Below are 24,839 nucleotides of genomic sequence, written 5' to 3' on the forward strand. Positions count from 1 at the left end.
GGGGTGGGGAGAGCATAGTCCCAGCCGCACCCCAGGTCCCAGACTGAGTCATGACAGGAAGCCAGGCTCCTGCAGGGCACAGACAAGGGGCAGGTGGGACAAGAGACAGTGGGGGGCCCAGAGGGCAGATTTGGGGAGCCTCCTGCCGCCGAGGTCCAGCTCCCAGAAGGTCCCAGAGGCAGAACTGACCTGCTCCCCCCCAAAAAAAAAAAAAACACCCCATAGGGGCCAGATAATCTGGTGTGTGCGGGAGGGGGGTGGTTAACAGATGTGGAAGCTCAAAATCAAGGCAGACCAGTGGTGGTGAGGATGGACAGATGGATGGATGAGGGGGCTGCCAGGAGGGAGACCCACCAGCTGCCAGGCTGCCCATCCTTATCAGGGAGTTTCTAAGACTGTCACCCTCCCCCTCCAGAGGCGGAAGGTGCAAAGGTACCTTCCCAGCTGCCCTGCACCCCCAGATCTGACACCCCCACACATCCCGCCTTCCTGCCCTCAGAGCTGGCCCAGGGCTGGAAGCTGGGGGGTGGGGTGGGCTGAGATTGGGGCGCTCAGCTCACAGGCTCTTTGCCTCTTTCCAGGGAAGCCTCTCCAAGATGCCCCCAGCCGGGTCCCCAGGACTGTCTCCCACCCCCCCCCATCAGCCACCCCAGGGAGCCTCTTAGCAGAAGAGCTAAGGCCGTGTTCCTAGCAGCTGTGGCTGGATTTGGGGGGTGCAGCTGGCTCACCCCAGGAGACATAGCCTCCCTCCAACACACTGCTGGGTTGCGTGGGGTCCCGGTCGGTTCTCCCACCCCTAGAGATGATGGCACCTCCCGTTTCTCCAGAGCTAAGCCAGCACGCGGGGAGGGGGGGCGGGAATTGGGGGGTTCCCCAGTGGCTTGCCCCTTAAAAAAATCAGAGGGGAAGAAAAACAGACTCCTGGGGTCCCCTGGTGGGGAAAGCCACTTACGTGCTCTCACACACACATTTTCTTGGAGTGGGGGGGGGGGAGGCAGGAGCTCTCCACAGCTGTGGAGAGAGAGAAGAAAAGAGGAGAAGGAGAGAGAGACAGAGAGAGGAAAGAGAAGAGAGGAAGAGAGAGCAGAAAGGAGAGGAAGAGAGAGAGAGAGAGAGGAGAGGGTTAACAGGAAGTACCCGACCACAGATGCCTCATTGTTCCAGCCTGTCCGCCCCTCCCCCAGCCCCCCAGCCCCCCCCCAGTCCTGGAAGACCCTCGGGGGGGAACCCCCCTAGGGCGAGCAGAGGCCAGGAAGCTGTGTGAGGCCTGGGACACAGCTGTGTGTGTGTGGTGGGGGGTGGGGGGGTCTGAGGAAGGGGGGTCGGTCTAGCCCACCCACCCCTGGGAAATGAGAAATGAAGGGGGGCTACCCCTCCACATCAGCCCCATCTGGAATCCAGAAAGACTTTCATCTCTGCCTGGCGGGAGCCCTCCCTCCACCAGCGGTCCTCCCATGGGGGGGGCTCAGACCCCCCCCCAACACACACAGCTCCTAGATGTGGGCTTTCTCTGTGGGGGGGTGGGGGGTAGGGGGGCCCCACCGAGCTGGATTGAGGCTTGTGGGGTGGGGGGAGGTGCAGAGCCCATCTGCAGGCTGGGGAGACATCCCCCCCCATCAGGGAGGGGGTCGACAGTGAGAGGCAGCAGCTGGCAGCCAGATGTGGCGTGGTGGCAGCGCTGGAGCTGGTGCCAGCCTGGGGGTGGGGGTGAGGAGTAAGACCCCAGGAGACACCCCCCCCCAGCTGTCCAGGAAGAAAGAGTGTTGGGGGGGGTAACTCGAGGCTCCTGGACATAATACTAGGGGGACATGTGCCTCCCTGGACATAGGAGGGGGGTCACCCCTCAGGCTGAGACTTGGGGAAGGAAGGAGTCTCCAGTGTTGGGGTCTGGGCACAGATGTGGGGGTTCCCTGAGCACAGAGGTGGGGGGGCCTGGTCCTCCTGGACTCAGATTCTGCTTAAGGATGGGGAGGAGGGGGGCTTTTTGTCTCTTATCTCCAACCTGCCCAGATTCCTTTTTGGGGGGGGCTGCTCCCCTAAATCAGAACCAAGGAGGACTGTGTGGGGGGTGGGGTGGGTGGGCTCACACCCAGTTTCTGGGAATCCAGAAAGAACTAGTTAGGAGGCTGGGAGTAGGGGGCCTGGTCCCCCTTCCCCTGCCTCTGGGGAGAACAGGCCAGCTGTGTGTGAGAGAGAGAGATCCCCTATTTGCCTTATTATGGGATGAACCTCTGCAGGGTAGGGTGGGGTGGGGTGGGGTGGCTTTTTCAAAAGATTGACCTTGGGCCTGTGAAATAGGTCACTTGCACCTGGGCCGGGCCATCACTGCAGCGGAGGAAGCTTCTTCATGACTGTGGTATGTCCCTCTCCTCCTCTATCTCTTTCTATCAGGAAAAGTCAGCCCAGAGCAGTGAAGTCCTGATAACATTAACAAATAAACAACAACAACAAGAATGATAATGTAAAAATCGGTAAAATGCACCTGTCACCACTGTTGAAGCCCCCAGAAGCCACCTGCATGGGGGAAGCTTCACGGGTCCTGTGCTTCTCTCGGTCTCTCTCTTTTTCTCTCATGAAAATACGATGCCTTTTAAAATACACGTGTGTGGACGGCCTGCATTTATAACCAGTGCAACCGAAGTGAAGACCAGAGAGGGCAAGACGCTCTCACCCACGAGGCACAGCGTGGGGAACTGGGGCTGGAACCTGGGTGCTCCCCCCACCCCCGCCCCCAGGTCTCCCTGCCTCGTCTCAGGGGCTACCTCCCCCCTTCTGTTCTGTCCTGCTCAGGCCTCTGAGCCTTTGGGGTGGGGTAGGGGGTGCTGATGGAGGCGCTGGGGATTGAACCAAGGAACCTCAAAGTCTCAGGCAGGCAAGTTTTGTTTTGTTTTTGTAGACCCAGATTTTGAAACACCACTTTTTTGTTTCATGAGAGAAGACAGTCAGCACCGCCCAAGTCCCTGCATCACTGGGCTCGAACTCAGAGCCTGTGGCCTGCAAGTCCTGCGCTCTGCCTGGCCGAGCTGTCTCTATCTGCCAGTCCCCTTGGATCTTTCTACCTGAAAGTGACAGTCCCCCAGGAGTCTGGGGGTGGGGATGTCACCCCCAGCTTCCCCCCATGAGCACCTCTGGAAACCCCCCAGGCCCCCCAGGCAGGGGGCGGAGGCCTCGGGTTCCCGCAGGGGCAGGAAGGGCCCGGTGGCTTCCAGAGACCAGACGCCCTTCCGGGAGGGGGGGGCCCCCACATACGCCCAGGCTGGGGCTTTCCGGCTGGGGGTGGGGTTCTAGGCCCCCCCACCCAGGTTTCCATGTGATGGGAGCCAGATGAGGTTCTGCAAGGCCTCCCCTCCCCCCCAAAGGTGGAAAGTGTCGGGGGGGGGGGGGGGGGGCTGGTGGCTTGTTGGGAACAAAGGCAGGAGAGGAGGCGGGGCGGCGCGCTCCTCCCTACCCCCACCCCACCCGCGGGGCCAGCCGTCGAGGGCGGGGCCTCCCCTGGGGTCACAACCCCACTCCCAGCCATTGGGGGCGTGGCCTCCCAACCCAGCCACTGGGGGCGTGGCCTCCCCATCCAGCCATTGGGGGCGTGGCCTCCCAACCCAGCCACTGGGGGCGTGGCCTCCCCATCCAGCCATTGGGGGCGTGGCCTTCCCATCCCAGCCATTGGGGGCGTGTCCCCCTCATCCCAGCCATGGGGGGCGGGGCCTCCCCGTCCTACCCATTGGGGCGGGGCCTCCCCTCCCTCCTCCTTCCGCGGAGTCCCCCCTCCCGCCTGACTATCGGTCTGTCCTCTCCCTACTCTCTGGGGTCCAGAGGTCAGCCCTCCACCCCCCCCCGCCCCCTCCAAGCCTTGGGGGCAGTTCCTCCCCTCCCCCCAGGCAGGGGTCGGGCGCCTGCGGCCTCGGGTGCTCCCCTGGGTGCCTCCCCACCCCCAGCCCCCCAGGCGCACCTGCTACTCCTTTGTCCTCCCGCCCCCGCCCCCGCCCCCGCCCCGCCCCGCCGGCACGGGACTAAAGCCAATTGTGTTGGGGGGGTGGGGTGTGAGTGTCTCCTCTGGGGGGGGGTGGGAGGACTACGTCCCAGGTCAGCTTCCAGGGAGCCCATTCCTTTACGGCCCACCCCGAAATTGCAACAGGGAACCCCCCAAAAAAAACTACACACAATTCAGCCCCCTCCCCAATTCCTGCAGAATCCAACACGGGGGCCTAAACCCCCCCTCCCTCACCCAAATGAACTGAACTAAGGGTGTGTGTGGGACCCTCCCCCAACTCCACTTAGCACCTCGGGGCAGCCCCCACCCCTTTGTCACGCTGATCTCCGCCCCCGCGGCTGAGCGGAAGTTGGGGTTTAACCCCCACGTGCCTGGAAGGGGGGGCGGCCAGGGAGGCCCAGCCTCTCGGCCCACGTGGGGGCCGGTCTGACCGGTTCCGGGGCCCCGACCCCCCCGCCCTCCCGCCCGCCTCCCGCCGACAACTCCGGCGCCAGATCCCTCCCCGCCCGGGAAGCACAGCAGACAGGCCGCAGACTTGGGGTTCCAGACAGGGTTTTTATTTTATTCCAAACACGGTTTTTATTTGATTTTTTTGGTCCCATCTGGCATCTCGAACAGACAAGACACACATACACATTATACACACACACGGATATATATATAATAAATGCCAGACTGGTAAGATTTACACACAAATTCACCACCCGTGTCCCATACAACAAACCCCTTTCCAGACAAATCCCCCCCTTAAAATAAAAAAAAAAACTGGTCGCAACCCAGCTTTCTAAGGCCTCCCCCCCTCCAGAATTTTTTTTTTCCCTTAGGGTGGGGGGGAACCACAGGACATCTCTTGGAAAGAGAATCCGGTTCCTGCCTCTCGGCAGCAGATTACAAAAAAAAAAAAAATCATCAGAAATACCCTGAATTCGCACCCGAGCCACCCCACCCCTAAGCCCGGCCCGCAGGCGGGGGCGCGGACCGCGGGTGACTCAGGCCGGCCCCGCACCCACGCGGCCCCGACGGGAAGCGCGGCCCATCTGCCCCATGACGCAAGGCTGGCCGCTCGCACGACCGTGTCACCCAAGGGTGGGGGTGGCTGGTTTAAGTCCGACCCTGAGGACCCCCCCCCTCCAAGTCTCCCCCAAGGAGGTGCGTGTGGGAAGTTTCCCACTTCTGTGCTCCCCCCGACGGGGCGGGCGGGCAGAGTCCCCCCCCCCTTCCCCACGTCTCTCTCTTCTTTTTCTTTCTCTCTCTCCTCGGCCTCCGGGCCTCTCGGCGGCCCCGTGGGGGGGGGGTGTGTGCGTGTGCGGAGGCTCCTCTCCTCCCCCACTATCGCCCCCGAGAAGGGGCGGGCGAGGGGGGCCTCTGCCCCACAGGCTGTGCGCTCTCGGCTCGACGGTTGGGACCCCGCTGCCATCGGGGGTCGCGGGGGGTGGGCGGAGATCGTCCCCCCCCCTCAGAAAGCCACCACGGCCCGCACGAGCACGTTGACCATGCTGTCGGCGGGCCGGCAGGCCGGCGAGGCCTCGCAGCCGGGGGGCGGCGGGGGCGCCGTCGGGGGGGCGGCCGGGCTGCGGCCCAGGAGTCCGGAGAAGCGGCGCTGCAGCACGCGCGCCAGATTGGGGAAGGCGCCCTGCGGCTGCGTGCGGCCGGGGGTCTCCGCGCACGGCCCCCCCGCGGCCGGCTGCCTCTCCGCCCCGGCCTCGTCCTCCCCGTCCAGCCTGGCTTTCTTGCTGGGGACCAGTCCGGCTTCAGCCCCTTCGCTCAGGCTACAGCTGCTGCGCCGCTTGCGGTTGACCCTGGCCGCCGCTGGGCCCCGAGGGGCTTCCCGGGAGGGCGGGCGGGCTGGAGGTGCCGGGGTGTCGTCCGGGGTGTCTCGGGTCCTCGGGGCCACTTCCTGCGTCTCCATGGGCTCCGGGCAGGGCGGCTCGCCGTCGGGGGGCGCCCCTTCGGTGGTCTCGCTGGGCCTCGGTGGGTGCAGGCGGGGGTCCAGGCAGCGGGCGGGGGCGGGGGGCGGCGGGCAGGGATCGTGCGGGTCCAGCTTGGCCGACAGGTAGAGCTCCCGGGCGCTGCGCATGACCAGCGACAGCTGGAGGCTCCGGTGCAGCCGCAGGCCCCCGCGCTGCATGCGGGAGTGGTACATCTTCCACACCGACAGGGTCATGATACGCTGCGCCTCCTTCTGCACCTCCATGCTGGCTGCTCGGAGGCCGGCCGGGACCCGCCCGAGGCTGGACGGCACCAAAGCCGCGAGGGCGGGGAGGGCGATCGGGGTGCAGGTGCACCGCGGACGGCTGCGAGGGCGGGCTCCCCCCTTCTCCCTTCTCTCCTCCTTGGGCGCGGGCTCTCCGCGCATGCGCGCACCCACGCACGCCGACACGAGGTTGGGCCGCTCTGCCCCGGCGCCCGCTGCCCGGAGCCCTTTTGTACCCCGGGTGACGTCACCGAGACGCCCCGCCCAATCGGAGCACCGCATCCCGGCTCCCCGCCCGGGCCAGGCCACAGGGGGCCGCCTTAAAGCGACAGCGGACACTTTGGCCGAACTTGCAGGAAGCCCCCGGTGTGGCGTGGGTCTCTGATCCCGGGGTGCTCCCTACCCGGCCCCCCGCACCCCCCGCCCGCTTATAAACTAGGCTCGGCGCCCACCCATGTCGTTGCCTTGGGAAAAAAACCCGTTGGCTCTCTCTGGCGGGTGGGAGGTGGGCTGTCATCCTTAACTTGGAGGGGAGGGGTGTCACCCTCTGGTGGGTGGGGACAGTTCCCAGCATGTGCGAGGCATCGGACATTTTTTTTTCTTCTGATTTTTCAAGGACCTGACACCTACTAAGAACTTACCAGGCGTTGTTGGGGGGCTGTTCCATGTGGCTTTCTGGAGTGTGTGTGTGTGTGGGGGGGGCAAGGCAGAGGGTCTCGGCCGCGCCCCCCCCCCCACACATTGTGCAATGGCTCGCACGTCTGTCACTCCCCCCCCAAGGGGTGGTGGGGTGCGCAGCGCTGACACCCACGCCAAGGTGCCCCAGGCCTGTCTGGGTTGCCATTTCCAGCAAACCCCCCCCCCGCCATTTCCAGGCCCTGCGGGCCCCCCTCTTGCACCCACGGGCTGGGCAAACACGTGGCCGCCACCTTCTCATGCAGCCCCCCCAAGCAAAAAAAAAAAAAAAAGAAAGAAAGAAAAAAATTCCTAGGGCCTCGCCGCCTCCGGGCCCCTAGGAATTGCGGGGAGAGATGGCGGGTAGCGGAGGCGGAGCAGATGGGTCCGGGAGACACGCTCGGCCCCGCGGGGAGCAAAACCCCGAGCACAGTGACACCGGAGGACAGAAAACACACACACACACACACACACACACACACACAGTTGCAAAAAAAAAAAGAAAGAAAGAAAATGTCAAGGCTCGGGTCTGGGAGGCTTTATTTTCTGCATCTGGTGCCCCGCACCCCCACCCCCAGCCCCCTTGGGCGCCCAGCCTTCCCGCCACCCGCAGACCAGACTTCCAGACCTAAATTTGGAAGCGCTGACGTCACTCGACGCGCAGGCCACTTCCGGATGCCCATATAAGGGCTGGAGGGGGCCGGGATCTCCTGGCCCGGCAGGTGGGTCCACTTCCGGGGGGGCGGGGACTCGTGGCACCTTTCTGTCTGTCCCCTCCCTCCCTTCTTCCTCTGCCGGGGCTGGGAGCTCCAGACATCCGGACAGACGTCCTGCCGGGGGCTGGCGGGGGTGGGTGGGGCGGGGATGGTTTCCGCGCGGGGAAGCGTGACCCCCACCCCACCCCCGCTCCTCCTCCTCCTCCTCCTCCGGGAAGCCCCCCCAGCTCCGCCCCGACGACGGGGAGGGGCGACACAGGCTGGGTGGCCTTCCTGCCTCCCTGTCTCGCCTTCCTCACCGGATCTCACTGTCCTGTCCCCATTACGAACACACACAGCCCCCCCCTCCTTTCAGCTTCCCCTGCACCCCTCCGGGAGACCCGGACGCCCACAAAGCAAGTGCAATGGGCGGCGGGGGCGGGCTCGATGGTCTCCTAAATGACCCCCCACAGCTGTCTCAGTTCTATCCCCCACCCATCCATTCCCGAGACCCCCCTTCTCCACGACACCCCTCCCCTGCAGCCCAGGAGACCCTGACACCCACGGACCCTCCACCCGCCGGGATCCCCCCAAGCTCGCTCCCAAGTATAGAAGTATTTCTGGGGGAATCCCTCCTCCTCCCCCCCCCATCAGGTCCCCAGGCGGTGACCTTCAGGCGCCCCTGCACCAAAGGAGGAAAAAAAAAAAAAAGAGCTTAGCACCCCTCCCCCAAGCCTGACCCGCCCCGGACTGCCCGAGGCGGGATGTGGGGTGCACGCTCGGGGACTCAGTAGTTACAGAAGCCTCTCGGGGGGCAAGCAGTGAACCCCCTTCTCGCCCCTGGTCCCTGACAGCAAGCAGAGTGTCCGTGTCTCCTTGGCACAGGAGGGAAACTGAGGCAGGGCACACACCAGGCGCCCCTAAGGGGCTCTGACCTGGAGACTGGCAGGCTCGGATCCCCCACCCGGCTCCAGACTGAACTGGAGGGGGTGGGGGGCACAGCCTCAGGGGGTGGGGCTGGGCAGGGGGCCTGGCCCTGGAAGGAGGGGGCGGGGTCCATGACATCACCAAAGGGTGGGGCTTATGGAGCCCGGAAGACGCCTTTGCCCACAACCAAGATGGCCGCATAGGGGGCGGAAGTGCCCATACTGTGGCACTCACTCTGCGGCCTCTCTGGGCGCACCGGGAGGTCCCGCTCTCTCTGGTGGCGCGATCGCATCCCGCAGGCGGGGCCAGGGAGGCGCCCGCCCCAGTCCCCCAGCCAGGGCCGGAGAGCCGGGTGGGAGGTCCCGCCGCCGTCGGGGCGGACGGGGACAGCATGTCCCTGGAAGATCCCTTCTTCGTGGTCCGGAGGTGGGTGACAGTCGTCGAGAGGGGAGAGCCCGGCCAGCCGGTGCTTGCTCGGGGGCTGGCCCGGGGGTCTGGGTGCGCGCGGTCGGGGCGGGGGCTGGTCCTGGGGTGTGGGAGGGGGGTTCCCCGAGTTCTCAGCCGCGCCTCCCGCGCCCCGGCCCGCAGCGAGGTGCAGAAGGCGTGAACACTGGGCCGAGCTGCTGCTCGACGGGGCGGCCGTGGGCGCCGAGCGGGACTGGACCGAGTCCGAGCTGCGCAGCAGTGTGCGCTGCATCGAGTGGGACCTGGAGGACGCGGAGGAGACCATCGATATCCTGCCCAGCTGGCGGGGTGCGTGGGGAGCAGGGGGGATGGAGAGCAGCGAGGGTAGGGGGGGCGTGGAGGAGAGTCGGGGGCGGGCACCTGCTTAAGCACACACAGCATCAGACTCCAGGACCCGGGTTCAAGCCCCTGCTGCTGTCTATCTGCAGGAGGGGAAGTTCCCGAAGCATTGAAGCAGGTGTCTCTCTGTCTCTCTCCCCTCTTGATTTCTCTCTTTCTGTCCAGTCAAGAATAAATCTTAAACATAATAAAGAAAAGGGGGCCGGGTGGTGTCACACGTGGTTGAGCGCACATGTTACAATAGGCAAGGACCCCGGTTCAAGCCCCCGGTCCCCACCTGCAGAGGGAAAGCTTCAGGAGTGGTGAAGCAGGGCTGCAGGGGTCTCTCTGTCTCTCTCCCTCTCTTATCTCCCCAGTCCTCGATTTCTGGCTGTCTCTATCAAATAAGTAAAGATCATTTAAAAACTAAATAATAATAAAGAGAAATAGGAGGTGTGAGCTTTAGGAGTCAAGGATGTCCCTGGAGGGAGGAGGGGGTCCGGCTCAGACACTTGGGGGGGGGGAGAAAGAGGACAGAGAACTCTGTTGGGTTGGGAGCAAAGGGGTGTCCAGGGCATGGGGGGGTGGGGGTGGGCTGTTGGGAGCCACAAAGCCAGTCCTGGGGAAGTCTGCTCCCCCCAGCAGCTCACAGGGCTGGAGGCAGTGGAGGAGGGGGTGCAGTTTTTTTGGGTGGTGGTGGGGTATCATGTCTGCCTCCAGCCTTAACTGTGGATTGGGGGGGGCCACGCATCGTGGAGGCGAACCCCAGCAGATTCAAGCTCCCAGCCGGGTCCCTGCAGGAGAGGAAGGTGTTTGTAAGGTGCATGAGGGAAGCTGTGCAGGTGAGGGGGTGCTGGGGGTCCTGGGGGATGGGCTGGAAGGCCTGCTCCCCTCTGAGAATGTCCCTGTCCTCCCCACCCCCCTCAGGAAATGAGGGACCTGATGGTATGCCCCGAAGCCCTGGCCTTGCTGGAGAGAAGTAGCAGGGAGGTAAGTGAGGGGGCCTGGGGGGCCCCCTTAGCCTGGGGATGAGAGTGACAGTGAGTTTCGGGGTTCAGTCCTAGGCATCACCTTAAGGCCAGAGCTGAGCAGGGTTCTCTGGTCCCCTTTCTCTCTCTCTCTCATCAGTCTTGGGCCAGCAAGAGCTGTCTCTGACTGCACACTGGTTTGTCATGTGGGCCACCTGGGTTCGAGCCCGGCTCCCACTACATTGGAGAAAGCTTCGGGGCTGTGGGCTCTTTCTGTCTGTCTGTCTGTCTCTCTCTCTCTTCAAGCCAAAGCTTTGATTTAATTCAGATGGGATGAAGATTTTGACGGGAGGGAGAAACCAGAATTGGTCCTTGCGGGGCTGGGTGAGGCTGGGACCAGAAGCTTGAACCTTTCAGGTCCTGCCGCATTCTTAGAGAGAGGGGGAGGCAACAGAGCCCCTCAACTCCCTTCCTCCAGTGTGGTGGGGGCCGGGCTCGAACGTGAGTCCTGTGAGTGTCAAAGTAGCTTGCCATCTAGGTGAGAGAGAGGTGAGCTATCTTGCTGGACTCCCTCTCCCCATTTTATTTCATCTTTGTTATTATTGATTTAAAAAATATATATTCCCTTTTCTTGCCCTTGTTTTATTGTTGTAGTAATTATTGTTATTGTTGTCATTGTTGGATAGGACAGAAGGAAATGGAGAGAGGAAGGGAAGACAGAGAGGGGGAGAGACAGACACCTGCAGACCTGCTTCACCGCCTGTGAAGCGACTCCCCTGCAGGTGGGGAGCCTGGGGGCTCGAACCAGGATCCTTACACTGGTCCTTGCGCTTTGCACCACCTGCACTTAGCCCTCTGCGCTACTGCCCGGTGGTCCCCTTCTTTTTCTTTTAACCAGAACCCAGCTCATCTCTGATTTCCGGTGGTGCTGGAGATTGAACCTAGGACCTTTGGAGCCTTAGGCATGAAAAACATTTTGCAGAAACATTAAGCTGTCTCCTCAGCCCTTAAATTATTCATTCGTTCATTCATTCATTTATTCATTCATTCATATATTTACTTATGAGAGAGGACCAGAGCATCCACTCTCAATCCCTTTTTAATTAATTACTGGATAGAAAGAGAAATTGAGGAAGGGGAAGATAAACAGAGACACCTGCATCCCTGCTCCGCCGCTCATGAAGCTTCCCCCCTGCAAGTGGGGACCAGGGGCTCGAACCCGGGTCCTTGGGCACTGTAGTGTGAGCGCTTAACCCGGTGTGTCACCGCGTGGCCCTTGAGCTTCACTCTGACACTCCTGGGGGAGCCCGTGCACCCAAGTTCAACACACTAGCTCCCCATTTTACAGATGGGTAAACTGAGGCCCACACAGGTGCCCAGCATAGGAGGGTCTGGAGGTCCATCGGCTGAGCAAGAGTGGGTGGGTGCACAGGGGACCCCGCCAGCCTCCCAGGGTCTCTGCTGGCCATGGGGGCCCTCTCCCTGAACCTCGTCGCCATCTGCGCCCCCCTCCCCAGCCACTGGTGGGGCCGCCGGCTGCCCAGAAGCCCCCCAGCGACCTACTGGACGCCAGAGCCATCTCAGCCAACGCACTGCTTTTTGGAAGAGCAGCAGGTGGGGGCGGGGCCTGTGGACACGCCTCTGCCCCACAACCTATCGGGGACCAGCTGGGGGCGGGGCCCGAGTGCTTGAAGACCCACCCCCATAACCCACAAGCGACTCAGAATCTGGAGGGGGCGTGGCCAAAAGGAGACCTGCCTCATCATCGCTTCTTAGCCAATCCCAGGCCAACAGAGGGTAGTGGGCGGGGCCACTACCTGTTGTGACCACGCCCCCGAGAGCCTCCCAGCCTATAGCTACAGTGGGCGGGACCAGATCTGGGCACACCCCCCACCCTGTCCCTACAGCCTATCCTGGGCCAGCTGAGGGTGGAGGCGTGGCCTTGACGTAGACACGCCTCCCTGTCTCCCCACCCCCCACCCCAGCTCATTCTAGACGAGCAGCTGGACCTGGTGTCCGGCAGCATCCGGACCCTGAAGCCCATGTCCAGCCGGGTGGGCGAGGAGCTGGACGAGCAGAGCACGTGAGGCCAGGAACCTGGGCCGGGCAGGGTGTGTGTCGGGGGGCACAGGGAGGCGAGAACCCCTCAACTCATCCCCCACCCCCAGCCTGCTGGATGCCTTCGCCCAGGACTTGGGAGCACACGCGGTCCCGGATGGGGTTCTGTGGAGGATGGACAAGGTGATGCACATGACGAGCGGTGCGCCCCCTCCTCCCTGCAAGGGCGTTGGGAAAGGGAGGGGGGAGACCGCGGGCTGCTGTCCCTGTGACCTAACCCCCCCCCCCCCAGATGGCCGCCAGTGGTGTGCCATAGCTGTCCTTTCCGGGCTGCTGCTGCTCGTTCTCATCCTGCTGTTCGCGCTCTGACCGCCCCGCACCCCCACAGCCCGCAGTGGGTTAAGCGCAGGTGGCACAAAGCGCAAGGACCGGCATAAAGATCCCGGTTCGAACCCCGGCTCCCCAGCTGCAGGGGAGTTGCTTCCCAGGCGGTAAAGCAGGTCTGCAGGTGTCTGTCTTTCTCACCTTGTCTCTCCATTTCTCTGTTCTATCCAAAGACAGTAATAATGTTAAGAACCACTGTGTTGTCTCTCCACCCTATTTTAATTTATTCCATTTTGTTGCCCTTGTTTTATTGTTATTGATGTCGTTGTTGGATAGGACAGAGAGACAACAGCGGGTTATGCTCACAGGGCGCAAAGCGCAAGGACCAGCCTAAGGATCCCGGTTCGAGCCCCCGGCTCCCCACCTGCAGGGGAGTCGCTTCGCAGGCGGTGAAGCAGGTCTGCAGGTGTCTGTCTTCCCCACCTCTCTGCTTCTGTAACAAAAACTTTATAACCCCCCCCCTTGAATTCACATTATAGCGTGAGGGGATCCAAGTTCAAACCCCTGGTCCTCTCCCCTGGGGGGGGGGGGTGAAGCTTGGTGAGTGAAGCGGGGCTGTAGGTGTCTTTCTCCCTTCTCAATTTCTCTCTCTACCCAGTAATAAATAAAACCAGGAAAAAAAAAACCCAAAAAACTGCAGCACTGGGATCGCCACAGCCCCCAGACACAGGGGAGGCCTTCCCCCCCACACCCAAATGCCAGACACCAGAGTCCCATGGCCTCCCTGCCAAAGCTCTCCCCCCAGTGGTCAGGGGCGCTCTCATTGGTGCCGGGGTCTGAAACCCCCGGCAAAGCAGGTGTCCTCCTGGGTGGAGTTCTTCCAGATCCGCGAGCCTGGGGGTGCCATCCACCCGGCCACACCCCCACCCCACACCCCCAGGAAGCAGCCGGGGCGGCGGGTTACAAAGGCTCCTCTTTTATTGGCGGCAGTCGAGCTGCCCGAGTTCACATTGACTCGCCCCGCGCCCCCGTTTTCCGTACAGTAGTTGTGTGCAACCAGGGGGGTAGGGGAGCTGGGGGACGGGATGGGGGGGCGGCCTTGGCACTTCACGGGGACCGCCTGTCCTTGCATGGAAAGGGGGTGAGGGGCAGCCAGAGGATGGGGGGCCCCACCTACAGTCTCTTCAGTTATCTGATTTGTGGCTTCTCCCTGGCTGCCCAAAAGATGGGGGGGGAACAGGGTGGGAGGGAGGGTGACATGCAGCTCCAGGCCGGGTGGAGGTCGGGGTTCAGGGGTGCAGGGGTGGCTCCTAGGTAAGGCACGAACCTGTCTTTGGCTCTCCTGGTGGAGAAATTCCAGCCCCCACACTCCCTGGCCCGGCCCTGCTCCCCACTGGCCCTGCTCCCCACCGAGACCTCCCCACCAGACCCAGGCACACGGTCCCGGGAAGCTGGGGGACCTGCTGAGGGGGGGGTCCCTGATGTCAGGAGGGGGCCGCGGGGGGCGCCCCCACATCATCACCAAGGGCCAGGTTTCGGGGTGCTGCCCCCCCACCTCAACCCCCAAACTCGCCAAGTGTCCAGGATTTTGTGCTTTGGGATTGATGCTGGGGGTCGGGGTCAGAGGCCGGGGGGGGGGGGAGGAGGGGCTGAAACTAAGGTGCTTGTGCTTTAGCTGGGGGTGTCCACCTCCCACCCCCCACCATACACACTTGTGGGGGGCCGCTGGGCCCCAGCCGGACCAGAGACACCCCCTCGCCCCACTGCCTGCCCCCAGCAGACAACGGGGAACCCCCCCACCCCATGGAGGGTCCAGGCGGGGGCGAGGTGACCCCCCACCACCACAGTGGGGACCAGGGGCAGGAGGTGAGAGCAGAGGCCAAACTGGGGAAGAAATGGCAACGGGTGTGCTGGGGTTTTTTCCTTTTCGGGGGTGGGGTGGGAGAGGGCATGGGGGGGGTGCAAAGGAAACAAACAAACAGAAAAACAAACAAAAACCCCTCAGCTTCACACGCGACGCGAAAGCGTTCCGTACAAAAATAAAATCCAAGTTGTAACGACCTTCCCCGTGGTTCCTGGCCCTGGCACCGCATGGGTGACCCAGGGCTGCTGGGGGAAACTCCAGCCTGGGGCCTGCTTGTCTGTGCAAATCAAACAGTGGCCGCGGCTCATGAGGAAAAGAAAGAAAGAAAGAAAGAAAGAAAGAAAGAAAGAAAGAAAGAAAGAAAGAAAGAAAGAAAGAAAGAAAGAAAGAAAGGAAGAAAGAAAACCAGAGAGAGAAAACAAAAAACAACATCCTTGTGCCGAACAAGGACAGAAAGGAATGGTTTGAAACACGCTGTCAAAAGCCAGGCCCCAGTGGGGGTGCCTGCGGCTGGGACACGAGAGGGTGGGCGAGGGGGGGGGGTCTCCCCTCTGAGACCCAGGGGACCTCCTGCCTCTCCTCCACCACCACCGAGCACACACACACACACACACACACGCACACACACAGAGACACACACACACGAAACAGTCAGCTTGCCCCGGCCCTCACAAGCCGCCTTCCCAGTGCCCCCCCCCATACATTCTGGAGGGGGTGGGTGGGGGCAGGGGGAACTGAAGGAAGGGAGGGAAATCCCCCCTCCCCGCTTCTGGTTTGAAAAATAAAAGGAAATCTTATACGTATTTCATTCACTAAAAAAATGTCTTAAAAATTCTGTACAGGAGGGGGCTGGAGTGGGGAAGTGGGGGGGAGCACGGCTCGGCCCCCCCCCAGCCCTGCGGCCTCTGAGCACACTCTCGCTCACTCGCACACCCCTCCCCTCACCCCAGCCTCAGTTTCCCCAGTCCCCCTGGACCCCCAACACCCCCCCCACTGGAGTGAGTGGGGTGTGGTGTGTGTGTGTGTGTGTATGTGTGTGTGTGGGGGGAGTCAGAGGCTGGAAGGCGCTTTTGAAAAAACTGGAAGCACGGGCTGCCTGGGGGGCCCCCCTTCCCGCCCGCTCGGCCTTTGGGGGGCCCCGGGGGGAGGGGGGCTGAAGGCAGAGGGCGGCGACATGCAGCGCCCCGGGGTGGGGGTGTGGGTGCGTGTGTGTGTGTGCGCGCGCGCGCCCGCGCGTGTGTCTGGGGGGGCTCACGGCAGGCCGTCAGAGGGCCCCGGCTCGCCGTCGTGGGTCCCGTCGTGGGCAGCGGCGGCCTCGTGGTCGAAGGCGTGCTCCATGCCCATGAGCTCGGCCGCCTCCACCTTGCAGCCCTCGCCCAGGAAGCCGGCGTAGGCCTCGCCCTCGGGCACCAGCACCTTCACCTTGGGCAGCCAGCTCTTACGGACCACGCGGCGCGCGTTGGTGCACATGTCGGCGGCGATGGCGTTCATCTCGCTCTCCTTGAAGTTGGGGGCGAAGTTCTGGCAGTAGTCTGCGGGGGAGGGTGGGGTGGGCGGGGGGCCGGGATGTCAGGGCCGAGGGAGCACCCCGACAGCTGGGGGGACGCCAGGGCTCAGCTCCAGCACGCGCGCAAGGAGGCTTGCTCCCATGTGGCTGGGGGCGGCTGGGGGCTTGAACCCGGGTCCTTGTGGGTTCTGCTGAGCTAGGCGATTATCTCCCTGTCTCCCTTCTCCCATTCACAGACTTATCTGTCCGATCGTCTTAACGAGAGACAGAGAGAGACACCAGAACTTCATTTTATGCTGCCCTACGGCTCTTGGCAAAGAAAATAAGAAAAAAAAAAGGGGGGGGGGAGGCTGGGTGGTGCACCTGGTTGAGCACACATGTTACAACACATGTTACAGTGCACAAGGACCCGAGTTCAAGCCCCTCGCTCCCACCTGTGGGGAGGGGGGAGGGGGAAGCTTTTCGAGTGGCGAAGCAGGTCTGCAGGTGTCTGTCTTTCTCTCCCCCTCTGTCTTCCCCTCCTCTCTCCATTTCTCTCTGTCCTAGCCAACAACGATGACAACAATAACAAAATAACAAGGGCAACAAAAATGGGAAAAATGGCCTCCAGGAGCAGTGGATTCGTCTTGTAGGCACCCAGGCTCAGCCACAAGCCTGGAGGCAAAAAAAAAAAGGACGATCTTAAAAGTAATAATAAAACAAATAAATAAAAGATCCACAGTTGTCTAGCAGGGGGTGCAGGAGATAAACGTGCTGGACTCTCCAGCCCGAGGTCTATTATCCCCTGTGCCAGAGGGAGGCTTAATTGACTGAATGCACACACAAGGACCCGGGTTCAAGTCCCGGCTCCCCACCTGTGGGTGGGTGGGGGAAGCTTCATGGTGAAGCAAGGCTGTTAAGTGTCTCTCCCTATCTCCCCTTTCCACATCTCTGTTAGAAAAATAAATTAATGAAAAAGGAACCAGGAGAATTCCTCCTAGGTGACCCAGCCCCACCCAGAACCAACCCCCGCTCTTGCCCCAAAGCCTGCCCTACTCTCCTCCCCACAGAGATCTCTCCTCGGCTGAACCAGGCCATTCCCATGAGTGATCTGGGGCTGCTGGCCTGGGAACTCCCCCCGGTGCCGCAGGGCCTCTGGCGCGGCGCTGGATACTCACACTTGACGGCGTGCAGGACGCGGCTGTCTAGGGGTTTGCGCCGGGGGTCATTCGTGGAGGAGCGAATGCCGGTACCACAGCTGTTGGCCAGCGTGTTCCTGGGGGGTGAGAGGGTCAGTGGCGGCCCCTCCGCCGCCTCAGACCTCCACCCCACAGCCGGGCCTTACCGGTCGAAGAAGGAGGCCAGGAGACGGCGTAGCAGGACCTTGTGCCGTGTGCCCGCGCTCACATGACAGTTCATGAGCTGCGCCCGAGTGATGTACACGTTGGTGCCTGGGGGCGGACGAGGGCGTTGAGGACCCCAGGGGATGGGGGCCGGAGCCTGGGCACCGCAGTGGAGAGCCAGGGGAAGCTCCCTTCCTCATTTGTCCATCGCTAGGGGGTGGTGGTGGGGGGGGCTATTTTTGTGGTTCCACCGGGGCCGCCCTCACTCAGACCCCCCCCCCAGACACACCTGTGACCAGCTCCAGCTTCTCGGAGGGCTCCCCCTCGTCGTAGAGTTTGGGGTGGCAGCGGTTGCCGATCTGGTTGATGAGCTCGGCGGGGAGGGAGGCCAGGTCCTGGCGCGCCCGCATGCGGTTCCTGGACTCGGGGGTGGCCGGCTCGGGCAGGGCCTCCACCTTCTCAGCTGAGGGGGACGGGGGCGTCAGGCTGGCTGTGGGGACCGAGCAGAGCTGGAGACGCTGGGCAGACTGGGGGGGGGTCACTGGGCCAAGCCAAGGGGTGGGTGTGATCATGTGGGGGGGGGGTTGGGGGCAGAGGCGACTCAGGACAGGGCTGGGGGCAGAGGCAGAGGGTGGTGACGTGGTCTGGGGAGGTGGGGGTACTGGGGGCAGGGCTGGGGGGCTGTGAGGCCTGGGTCAAGTAAAGGGTGTCCCTGAGTCCTGGGTCAGGTCAGGGGGGTGTCTGCGGGGGTCTGAGTCAGGTTGGGGGTGGCTGTCTGGGGGTCTTGGGTCAGGTGGGGGGGTGTCCGTGGGTCCTGGGTCAGGTTGGGGGTGTCCACAGGTCCTGGGTCAGGTCTGGGGGTGTCTTTGGGGGTCTATGTCCGGTCAGGGGTTGTCCGTGGAGTCTGGGACAGTTTGGGGGGGTGTCCACAGGGATCTGGGTCAGGTCGGGGGTGTCTGTGGGTCCTGGGTCAGGTTGGAGGTGTCTGTGGGTCCTTGGGTAGGTTGGGATGTGTCCTGTGGGAGTCTGGGTCAGGTCAGGGGGTCTCCATGGGGGTCTTAGCAGGTCGGGGGTTTCCGTGGAGCCTGGGTCCGGTCAGGGGGTGTCTGTGAGTCCTGGGTCAGGTCGGGGTATCTGTGAGGCCTGGGGCAGGTCGGGGGGGGGGTCTCCATACGGGTCTGGGTCTGGTCAGGGGATCTCCGTGGAGCCTGCGTCAGGTGGGGGGTGTCCATGAGTCCTGGGTCAGGTCGGCTGTGTCCACAGCGATCTGGGTCAGGTCGGGGAGTATTCATGGGGGGTCTGGGTCAGGTCAAGGGGTGTCCATGGGGGTTCTGGGTGTGTGTGGGGGGTTCCTTGGTCAGATTAAGGGGTGTCCTCCAGTGTCTGGGTCAGGTTGGGGGTGTCCCAGAGGGTCTGGGGCCAATCTGGGGTGTAGGCCGGCTCTGGGTCAAGTCATGGGGTGTCCATGGGGCCCCAGGTCAAGTCAGAGGGGGTCCCATGGGTGTCTTGGTCAGGTGGGGGAGTGTGTGGGCGTGGCCTGTGCCAGGAGGGGAGTGTGGGCGTGGCCTTGTCAGGTGGGTGTGGCCTGGGTCAGGTGGGGGGTGGGCGGGGCCGGTCCGGTGTGGGCGGGGCCGGAGGCCCCCACTCACCCAGCTGGCCCACGTTCATCATGCTGTACATGGTGTACATGTTGCAGATCTGCCGGTACTGCTCGTCGGCGCCATCGTCGGGGGCGTCCTCCTCCTCATCCTCCTCGTTGTGGTAGGAGCCGGGGCTGTCGCTGGTGTAGGCGCTCGACGTGCCGGGGCTGGTCCTCTCGGCCACCGCGGGCCCCCCGGCCTGGCCGGCCACCCCCGCGCCCCCGGGCTGCCCGGCCACCGCCATCGTGGCCGCCGCGGGGGCATTGGGGACCCCCGGCTGGGCCTGGGGGGGCTGCCGGGCCGCCCCGTCGGGCGTGGAGAACTTGGCCATCTTCCGACTGCCGTTGGGGCCGGCGCCCCCGCCGCCCCCGGCCGCCTCCTTCTGCCCCGAGTCCCACAGCCGCTTGGCCACGGGCGCGCACTGCACCGAGTCCGACTCCTGCTCCGTCTTCACCCGCGACACCAGGGGCAGCGGGGTCCCGCAGCCCGGCCAGGGCCCCCCCGCCGCCGCCGCCGCCGCCCCCGCCCCGGATGCCGGGGTCCCCCCGGGGGCGGCCGGGCCCACGGGGCTCTGGGGCTCGGAGGGCGGCGCCTCCTCGGCGTGCAGACCCTGCGAGTCGCAGCTGGGCGAGCTGACCTTGAGGAAGAACTCGGTGCCCTTCTCCATGATCTCCTGGATCTGCAGGAAGCCGGCGGTGTACATGAGCAGGAACTGGTCGCCCACGTTCATGCTCAGGCGGCCGGTGTAGCAGAAGCTGAGGATCTGCTGGAAGGACTGAGGCTGCACGGCGGCCGGCAGCTCCACCACGGCGCTCCGGGAGCTGTGGAACAGGTCGCGGAAGTAGGAGCTGCTGGCCGCCAGCACGGCGCGGTGGGCCTTGAACGCGTGGCCCTTCACCACCACCGACACGTCGCAGTACAGGCCCTGCAGGCGCTGCTCGTTCAGGCACTCCAGGATGCTGTTCCCGAAGTTGGGGATCTCCATCTGCAGGATCTGGGCCATGCTGGAGGCTGGACGCCGGCAGGGAGGCGGAGAGACAGAGAGACACACAGGGACACAGGTGAGACGGCGGCTGCCAGAGCCTCCCCGGGGGCGGGGTGTGTGTGTCCTGGGACGCCCCCAGAAGGAAGGTTTCTTCTCCCCGGGGGTGTGGGTCGTGGTGGCGAGGCCCCGGGGTGGAAGCCTTTCCCCCACCCCCACCTGCTCCCCTAAATCTCTCTCCCCCAACCCCAAGAAAACCAGGTGGGTGGGGGCGTCGGAGGAAAGGGTGCTTCTCTCGTGGAGACACGGACGGGAGAGAGAGGGAGGCAGCTCGGAAGCTTCAGTGTCTAAGAGGCTGGGCTGATTCCCCTGGTATCTTGGGCAAAAACACGAAGGATGGAGGGAGAATCGAGTGGATAGGAATGATGGCTCGGTGGTTAGAGCGGTGGACTCTCAGGCTTGAGGGCCTGGGACCATCTCTCTCTCTCTCCGATGAGTAAGTCAAATCTTTACAACTTTAAAAAAAATCTTTATTTATTGGATAGAGACAGCCAGAGTGAGGGGAGGAGATAGAGAGACAAGAGAGACCCCTGCAGCCCTGCTTCACCGCTCGGGAAGCTTCCCCCCCTGCAGGTGTGGGACCGGGGGCTTGAACCTGAGTCCTTGCGCACTGTAACCTGTGCACTCAAGCAGGTGCGCCACCTCGCCCCCACTTTTTTTTTTTAAAGACTTTATTTATTTATGAGAAAGGAGGAGAGTCAGGCATCACTCTGGCACATTGGCTGCCGGGGATCGAACTCGGGACCTCAAGCTTGAGAGGCCAAAGCTTTATCACTGCGCCACCTCCCGGACTGCCACCCCCCCCCTTTATGTGTTTATTCATGAGAAAGACAGGAGGACAGAGGAAGAGAGAGAAGCAGACATCACTCTGGTCCGTGGGCTGCCGGGGAGTGAACTCGAGAGCGCTACCTCCCGGACCCCACAAGAAAATCAAGTCTTAAAAAACAAACAAACAAACAAACAAAAAAAAAAACAGACCGGGGTCAGGCGGTGACGCACCTGGTCAAGCATACACATCACAGTGTTCAAGGCCCTGGGTTCAAGCCCCTGGTCCCCATCAGCAGGGGGGAGCTTCCCAAGAGGCAGAACAAGACTACAGGCGTCTCTCTCCCCTTTCCCTCTGGATTTCTGACTCTCGTCAATAACTATATTAGAGAAGAAAAAAAAAGATGGAATTCAGGTCGCTGGAAAGTCCTACAATCTTCTACCCCGTTTGTGGCTGATCAGGAAGTGGGGGGTGGGGAGGGATTGGGGTAGTCCCCCCACCGCCAGAGCCACAGGAAGGAATTAGAATCGGGCGAAAGGCCGGAGCTGGGGAACAGCCAACGGCCCAAGTAGTTAAGCTTCCGTACACTGAATTCTTCCCCCTTACAGAACTGAGCGGCTTAGGGAGGAACGGATGTCCCCACTGGGTGTCAGAGGGGCTCAGAGGGTGCAACAGCCTCCCCCACCCGGGCCAATTGTTCATTCAGAGAGAGAGAGAGAGAGAGAGAGATGATGACCCAGCCACTGAGCTTCCCCCCACATCATGGCACCTGCCCATGTGGTGCCAGGGTCCACATCAGCCCAATCCAGTTTTTCTGCCAGCAGGATTGAAATTGTGAGCAAAAACAGGGTAAAAAAAAAAAAGAGAGAGAAAGAAAAAAAGCACAGGGGGCCCCAGTTCAGAGTGGCCTAGCACCCCACAAAGGGTCTGGGATGATGGGAGAGCAGGGGGCTGGCCTGCACATAGGAACCAGGAAATGGGGTGTCACCAGCAAACCCCCCCGAAGCTCAGCTCTGATTCCTGCCCACCTCTAGAGCTCCCCAGTACCCGCTGGGCAGGAGGGGAGTGGTGGGGGCCTTTATGTTGTGATTCTGGGCTGGTTTTATTTTCCAGAGACCAGAAGCTTCCCCCAATGGGGTGGGGGGCGGCCTCGAACTTCGGACACGTTCATCCTACGAGCAGGAGAGCTGGGTGGCGGACCTTGCAGAAATTACTTTCAAGGTTTATTTGCATTAACGAGAGAGAAAGAGCCAGACAGACAGCACCCAGGACCCCACACCCCTGAGTCCTGTCTCCTCCTAACTGGGACGCCCCCCCCCCCTCCAGCATCTGCAACTCTCAGCCTGGAAGCCCCCCCATGAACCCCGCCCACCAGACGCCAGGATCCTGTGCCCTTCTCCCCCTACCCCCCCCCCCCCCCGCGAGTACCCCCCCCAGGCTCCGGCCTCTTGCTTGTGAAATCAACAGACAGCGAGAGAATCTGAGTGGCTAGGTCAGGTGGCCTGTGGGCCCGAGGTCCCGGGTTCGAGCCCTCAGCACTCACTGTAAGAGCCAGAGAGGTTCTCTGCGCTCTCTGTCTCTCTCCATTTGCTCACTAATTAACACGTTCACTTATGTATTTATTTTTTTTCTAATTAAAAAAAATTATCTTTGTTTATTGGCTAGAAATAGAAATTGAAGGAAGGGGCAGCTAGAGAGGGACAGAGGGAGAGAGACAGAGAGCCACCTGCAGCCCTGCTTCACCCACTTGTGAAGCTTTCCCCCTGCAGGTGTGTGTGTGTGGGGGGCTCGAACCCGGGTCCTGGCGTATTGTCACACGTGCGCTCAACCAGGCGCGCCACCACTTGGCCCCTATTTATTTATTTTCAAAGGACTTTTTCTTGGGGATCTGGGAGCCCCGCGGGGGGGGGGGGGGGCGGCGCACTCACTCAGGGTCCTCTGAAGGGGGTCCCCCCCATACCTGCCGACCTCCACTGCACAAGGGGCAGCCTGGCCTGCCCACCCCCCCATCGGCTGCATGTGACCCCCCACCACCACCACCCAGGAGAGACCTCACTTCCCGGGCGCCCAGAGACTTCAGATTCTGGGTGCCAAGCAGCGGAGTTGAGAACAGGGGTGCCAGCCGTGACCTGCTGTAATTATACTGCACGGCTGGGGTGGGGTGGGGTGGGGGGAGAAGGATCAGAACCAGAGCACAAGGAAACAAACCCCAGCTCTCCCTCCACCAAAAAACTTTCCAGGTCTGCTTGCAAACTGGGTGGGTGGGTGGGGGGCTTGCACATGTGCGTATCTTGGCGGGAGGGAGGGAGGGGGGAAGACCCCCCCCAACTTCCCAAACTGCTTTCGGACTTTTTTTTTCTTTTCCTTTGGCAGACACACCTGAGCGGCCCCTCCCTTAGGCAAGGTGGACCCCCGCCGCCCCCCCCAGAATAAAACTTGCAAGATGCCCCGCCCCCCACCCTGCCTCACTTCCGGGGCTGCTCCCCCCCCCCCGCCTGTAACCTGACCCTCCGGCCCCTCCCCCCGGCGCCCAGACTGGACCTGCCAGCCCCCCCGCCCCCCCATTCCGGCGCCGCGCCCCCGGTCCAGGCCCCGCCCCCCACTCGCCTCCTCACTTTCCTGCAACTTCCGCGCCCCTCCACCCGCACCTGCCCCGCCCCGCCCCGCCTCGCCTCCGCCGAGGGTGGGGGACACGCGCACACAGATCTGGGGGGGGGTCCTCCAGGGCACCCCAGGACCCCCGCTGGCCGGCGGGGCTGTGTGTGGGGGGGTCAGCTGAGGCCAAGGGCAGGGGGCTCAGCCCCCACCCCGAAGCTGGTAGGCCTGTCCAGCTGGGAGTTGCCTCTAAATTTTTTTTTTTGGGGGGGCCCCTGAGACCCCCGACTTCCAGAGGCAAACCTGGGGCTGGGGGGAGTCAGCTGAGGTCAGGGGTCCAGCCCCCCTCCCACCCCCGAAGCTTGGCAGACCCCGGTCCAGCCTGGGGGGCTCCCCGCTTAGTTTATTTGGGGGGGGTCCCGCCTAGTTTATTTGGGGGTGGTCCCAGCCCAGTTTATTGGGGGTTCCCGTCTAGTTTATGGGGGTGGTCCCAGCCCAGTTTATTGGGGGTTCCCGTCTAGTTTATGGGGGTGGTCCCAGCCCAGTTTATTGGGGGTTCCCGTCTAGTTTCTTGGGGGGGTTCCCTGCCTAGTTTACTGGGGGGGTCCTCGCCTAGTTTATGGGGGATCCCCGCCTAGTTTATTGGCGGTCCCCGTCTAGTTTATTTTGCGGGGGTTCCCGTCTAGTTTATCGGGGGATCCCGCCTAATTCGGGGGTCCCCGCCTAGTTTATCGGGGAGGTGCCCCCGACTCCCGCGGCTGGACGCCCCCCGGAGGCCGAGGGGGTCTCGGGTCTCCGGTGCCGCGGCCGCGTGACCCCCCCACCCCGGCGGGAGCGGGTCCCCCAACTCCGCGGGGCCCCGGATCCCTGCGGCCGGCCGTGCGGGGGGTTGGGGTTGGGGTTGGAAGCAGGTGCAGCCGGCGGGGGTCCCGGCCTCCCGAGGCCGTCGGGGTCTGGCCGTCGGGGGGCCCCCGCACCACCCCCCGTCGGGGTCCCCCCCCCCCGCACCCCTCGGGCCGGGCGGGCGGCGCAGGCCGGGGCAGGGCCCGGGGTCTCACCTGGCGGGCGGCCGGGCTCCGGGGGCTGCCGGCGGGCTCCGCAGAGGCGGCTGGGGCCGGGCCTGGGCCCGGGGGGCGCCCCCCCTGCGCCGGGGGCTCGGCCTCCGCCTCCGCGGCCTCCGCGGCCTCGGGCTCAGCAGCAGCGGCAGCGGCGGCGGCCATTCATTGTGGGCCAGGCCGCCCCAGCCGAGCGCCGAGCGCGCCTGCATTGCCAACCGGCCGGCGAGGCCACGCCCCCGGCACGCCCGGTCACGCCCCCGGCACGCCCCCCGCGCAGGCGCGGCCAGCCGAGCGCCGAGAGAGCCGCTCGTTGCCTAGTTTTTTTTTTTTTTTAAGATCCCCTGGGTGGTCCAGAGTAAGGAGTCTGAATCCCGCCACCGCGTCCTCTCTTTTTCTTTTTACTATTTATTTATTAATTATGATTATATTTTTT

At 63.1% G+C, this 24,839-nt stretch overlaps 3 protein-coding genes across 4 annotated transcripts; 1 reads left to right on the forward strand and 2 right to left on the reverse strand.

The window, feature by feature from the left end:
* Positions 1–4,523: 4,523 nt before the first annotated feature.
* On the reverse strand, positions 4,524–6,565 carry IER2 (immediate early response 2). Its single transcript, XM_007532434.3, has one exon. The coding sequence runs from the start codon at positions 6,462–6,464 to the stop codon at positions 5,445–5,447; it is 1,020 nt and encodes a 339-aa protein (XP_007532496.3). The 5' UTR covers positions 6,465–6,565; the 3' UTR covers positions 4,524–5,444.
* Positions 6,566–6,930: 365 nt separating this feature from the next.
* Positions 6,931–12,864, forward strand: STX10 (syntaxin 10). The gene is made up of 9 exons (XM_060182452.1): positions 6,931–6,999; positions 8,683–8,905; positions 9,068–9,211; positions 10,010–10,104; positions 10,190–10,252; positions 11,748–11,945; positions 12,216–12,313; positions 12,399–12,490; positions 12,581–12,864. The coding sequence occupies exons 1-9, from the start codon at positions 6,931–6,933 to the stop codon at positions 12,655–12,657; spliced, it is 1,059 nt and encodes a 352-aa protein (XP_060038435.1). The 3' UTR covers positions 12,658–12,864.
* A 708-nt stretch (positions 12,865–13,572) lies between these two features.
* Positions 13,573–24,603, reverse strand: NACC1 (nucleus accumbens associated 1). Of its 2 annotated transcripts, none has more exons than XM_060181804.1 (6): positions 24,407–24,603; positions 18,955–19,956; positions 17,595–17,795; positions 17,308–17,413; positions 17,141–17,238; positions 13,573–16,008 (listed from the first exon to the last, which is right to left on the reverse strand). In XM_060181804.1, exons 2-6 carry the CDS (start codon positions 19,946–19,948, stop codon positions 15,728–15,730), a joined length of 1,680 nt encoding a protein of 559 aa, XP_060037787.1. In that variant the 5' UTR covers positions 19,949–19,956; positions 24,407–24,603; the 3' UTR covers positions 13,573–15,727. The 2 variants fall into 2 exon arrangements, with proteins under 2 accessions (XP_060037787.1, XP_060037788.1); XM_060181805.1 differs by having other exon boundaries at positions 17,595–17,768; positions 24,407–24,600.
* Positions 24,604–24,839: the final 236 nt, after the last annotated feature.

This window comes from Erinaceus europaeus, chromosome 23 (assembly GCF_950295315.1).
Source record: "Erinaceus europaeus chromosome 23, mEriEur2.1, whole genome shotgun sequence".
NCBI lineage: Eukaryota > Metazoa > Chordata > Mammalia > Eulipotyphla > Erinaceidae > Erinaceus > Erinaceus europaeus.